The following is a 4,069-nucleotide window of genomic DNA, read 5'->3' as shown; positions in this document are numbered from 1 at the left end:
CAGGCTGAGGACATACTGCTTCCTAGAACTAGCCCCACAAGAAACAAAGGTGTGATGAAAGCCAGGGGGAAGCAGAAGTATGCTTGGAACTTAGCACAGGCAGAGAACAATTCTTGGTACGGACTAGATGTGGGGAGGGGGAAGGAAAAGCAGGGTGAATTGTGGAAGGAAGCTGGCAGGTTCAGAGTGTCTGTCCTGGCATGATGAGCCTGTCCTCGTCCTCTTCCTGGATGTGGGGCTCGGTGCCAGTGTTCCCGGAGAGTTCTCTCTGAATAAAAGGAGGCAAGGCTGAGAGGCGTCCCCATTTCAGCTTCACGGGGGCAGCCAGAATGAGGTCCCTGTTCCTGCTGTTCCTGGTGAGCATCCTGTTTCCTGCCGTGCAGGCCAAGCAACTTACAAAGTGTGCCCTGTCCCACAAGCTGAGGGACCTTGCTGGCTATGGGAACGTCACTCTGCCTGAATGTGAGTTCTCCGTTCCCTCGTTTCTCCCACCCCTCATCTGTCTCCCCCGTCCACCTCTTCTCATCTCCTCTCCTCCACTTTCACTTAGTTATCTAACAGTTTTCTGGCATTCTCAGCTTAGTGTCCACTCATATTCAATCTGTTCTCCTGTCTTTCTGCCAGTGTCTGATCCTTTTTGAAACTGTCTTCAACTCATGAAGATATTTTATGCTTTGCCACCTCCTTTGCAGGTTGGCTAGAAACCCTATTGTTTTTCCTGTCTGGAAACTACAATTCCCCATTTATGCGGATCCTAGATGTCTCTATGATAGTTCTTTCTCCTATTTTCCTCAGGGATCTGTATCATATTTCATATCAGTGGTTATGACACACAAGCCATAGTAAAAAATGATGACAACACAGAGTACGGACTTTTCCAGATAAGTGATAAAGATTTCTGTGAGAGCAGCCAGACCCTTCAGTCAAGGAACATATGTGACATTTCATGTGACAGTAAGTAGACTCTTCTACCTTGCTTCTCTCTTTTTTTTTCTGGAGCTCTTCCTTGGGGTAATCTCTTTTTTTGGGTGAAGTCTACCTCTTGCTTCAGTGGTTAGAATTGGTTAGAATCCACAAAACTTGTGTGACTGAGAGTAACATTGCTAAGTAAGGAGATACTTGGTTTTTTCACAATCACCGAAGACCCAGACAAAATACTCCTGAAGTTTAGAGGTGAACACTCCCAAATTCTCTGAGAGTGTTGAAATCAGATGCTCTGCATTTTCTGGGTCTCAATGGACAGAGCTGCTGACCTCAGAGATGTCCCAGGGAATTGCAGAAAGTCCTTACTCACAGGTAGGCATTACTGTATTGACCTCTTCATACAGAAAGACCCTAGGTATAATCATTCATTTTAGAGAAGAACTAGACCCAGGGAGTGGGGGAACTCATTATCTCTCTGGGTAATGTCTCTTGGCTCTCTCACTCCTTTCTTTACAACTCCTGCCAGAGCTCCTGGATGACGACCTTACTGATGACATCGTGTGTGCCAAGAAGATCCTGGATATCAAAGGAATTGACCACTGGTGAATCCTCATTTTATTTTCTGTTTCCCCACCCTTCCTCCTCTCACCTCTTCATCCATCACCACAGTCCCTCTCTCTCTTGACCGTCTGATCTGGAATATGGTGCCCAGAACAAAAGTCATCCGGCAGGCTGAGCTTTCCATTTTGAAGCCTGCCTTGCTCTGCTCTTGCATGGGCAACTTTTCCAGTGCAAGCCCTGGTGGAAGCCCGATACCCAGACTTCTCTCCGTCGGGCTGTGGGTTTCTAACACCACTTGTTTAAACTTATACCCTAAAGCACGTATCATTGCATATCTTGGGCTACAGCTACCCTGAATTTTTCTTGGATTTAAAAAATGGACCCTGCTCTTCCAGATAACCTAGTACCCCTTGCCATCTGTCTAGGAAAATCGTTCTGTGATTTTCATCCACCTTGGCCCTCCTGAGGATGAAGCTAAGTTCATCCAAAACCCCAGCGAAGCCCCAGTCAGCCGACTCACGCTTCCCCTTTCTCCACTGTCAGGCTAGCCCACAAACCACTCTGCTCCGAGAAGCTGGAGCAGTGGTCCTGCGAGGCACCGTGAGCGCCTGCTGTCTCTGCTGCTCCTGCCCTTGCCAGACACCCGGACCTCCTCTTCCCTCACACTACCTCAGCTTGCCTCTTCCCACCCCGAAGATGATTTGTCTCTGGCCCTGGGTCCCCTGGTGACACTGCTTGACTCTCGAGGACTGTTCTCTAAGGACGCGCGTCTGGTGCACTGGATGTTGGACACTCACTCAGTGCCCCGATGGCACTTTAACTACACCGACAAATCCCGCCTCTGTCCTGAATAAAGGCCCTGATTTGGAGTGTTTGACTGTATTTTTTTCCTACAAGGAAAGGAAGAAAATAGGATAAGTGGGCAGACACTGAAGCCATAGCTCATAGCTATGTCCCATCTCCACTGAAGAAGTAGGCTGAACTTCGCAGAGAAAGACTTTCTGTAGCAATTCAGTGAACTTTTACTGGTCATCTAATAAGTTAAAGAAACCACAGAGGGATTCAAAGTTGCTGAAAGGGCCTCATCTTTCAAGAATTAATAGAAGAGTCAGGTCAAATGTTAATAGCCATGATACACAGAATAGTATTATAAGCATCTGTAGTGGAATTAGAAATTTGGCGTGGGCATTTATAAAAGATAATTTATAATTGGGGAGACGTGGAAAAAATCAAGGGAGGCTTAATGGAAAGCTGGAATTTAAGCTGGTTTTGAAGTATAGATGGGATTTAGAAGGAGGAGATGTTGGCTGGGAAAAGGGTCGAATGGGCAGGGATCTAAGGATCCAAGGATGTAAGTGGATGCACCAAGAGGACTGAGGGACTTCCTTCTCTGTCAGGAAGATCTGTGAAGGTAACACCCCTCTGGATATCAAAGATACATAATGGGGACCCTTATAGTTAGCTCAGTGGTTCCTCTGAATTTTGGCATCCGGGCTTTTCGGTTTGGACACTGCTCCACCATTCCTTGTGCTTTGCTTGTTTTTATGAGGATGTTTGCAGAACTGTATTCTAATGGTTGTGGGGGGTGTGGAAAAGGAAGAATTAGGAGATTTGGGTCGTAAAGTTTGTCTGCGCCACTCATTGGTGGTCTGTATGTGGGAAGATCATCTCTCCTCTGAGACTCAATTACTTACGTTAAAATGGATGTTTTGTCTGGAAGGTCTGGAGATTTCTTCTTGCTTTGACAATCAAGCATTCCAAAACTACAGTTTAGTTTACCACATAAATGAATTATTGAGAAATAAAATTCGCATTTTCTTGTGACCTTCCTTGCCTTCCTAAGATGTCTAATGTTGCTGATTGTATTCTTCCCACCCCAATACCATTTGGGGTTTTCGCCAGTCAAGTCATACTTCCCTTGTCTTCAGAACAAACCACAGACTCCCAGATGAAGGCCCCATGTTTAGAAAACTTGTGGATGTAGACAAAGGGGGGTGGGGAGGCCATTCCCTCCATACCTAATGAGAACAAACTCTCAGGAAATAACTTAGTAGTAGTTATATAATTTTAGTGTGAATTTAAACAATGTGCAGTATCTTTAGTAGCATTTCATGTTTCCCTTCCTAATTATAGGACACCACCTTCCCCAAGTCTTCAGGGTTCATACAGGCCCTGTGTATTGTGTTTGTGAGGGGAAGAGTTGGATGGACATCAAGTTCACTGACAGTGAATATCAACTTCTTACCAATTAACTTGCCACAGCCACATGCTCCAGAAGATATGGGGGACAAACTCCATTGAGGGGTTAAAGCAAGAATGCCACTAAAGCTGTGCTGGTCAGTCCCACAGCCTGGGTTATGGTAGTCAACTTTGTGTTACTGCAATGAAACACCTGAGGCATCTAATTTAAAGAGACAAAGTTTATTTAGCGCACTGTTTTGGAGATTCAAAGTCCAAGATCAGGGAAATCCATTGTGTGGGGTAGAGAGTAAGTGAGGGAGGGAGAGAAGAAGGGAGGGAGGAAGAGAGACAGGGACAAGGATAGTGAGAGGGAGAGGGAGAGCAGGAGTGAGAGCTTGGGTGA

The 4,069-nt window shown here is 45.9% G+C and overlaps 1 protein-coding gene across 1 annotated transcript; it reads left to right on the top strand.

Annotated features, from left to right (window-relative positions):
• The first annotated feature begins 329 nt into the window (after positions 1–329).
• On the top strand, positions 330–2,300 carry Lalba (lactalbumin, alpha-). The gene is made up of 4 exons (XM_005406651.1): positions 330–462; positions 796–954; positions 1,451–1,526; positions 2,029–2,300. The coding sequence occupies exons 1-4, from the start codon at positions 330–332 to the stop codon at positions 2,087–2,089; spliced, it is 429 nt and encodes a 142-aa protein (XP_005406708.2). The 3' UTR covers positions 2,090–2,300.
• The last annotated feature ends 1,769 nt before the right edge of the window (positions 2,301–4,069 follow it).

This window comes from Chinchilla lanigera, unplaced genomic scaffold, assembly GCF_000276665.1.
Source record: "Chinchilla lanigera isolate Chin_1 unplaced genomic scaffold, ChiLan1.0 scaffold00099, whole genome shotgun sequence".
Lineage (NCBI taxonomy): Eukaryota > Metazoa > Chordata > Mammalia > Rodentia > Chinchillidae > Chinchilla > Chinchilla lanigera.
This window is presented reverse-complemented; position numbering and strand designations above follow the sequence as displayed.

Coding starts and splice junctions, on each gene's coding strand:
- Lalba (XM_005406651.1), top strand. CDS start 330: ATGAGGTCCCTGTTCCTGCTGTTCCTGGTGAGCATCCTGTTTCCTGCC. Junction 955..1,450: donor ATGTGACATTTCATGTGACA/GTAAGTAGACTC, acceptor AACTCCTGCCAG/AGCTCCTGGATGACGACCTT. Junction 1,527..2,028: donor ATCAAAGGAATTGACCACTG/GTGAATCCTCAT, acceptor CTCCACTGTCAG/GCTAGCCCACAAACCACTCT.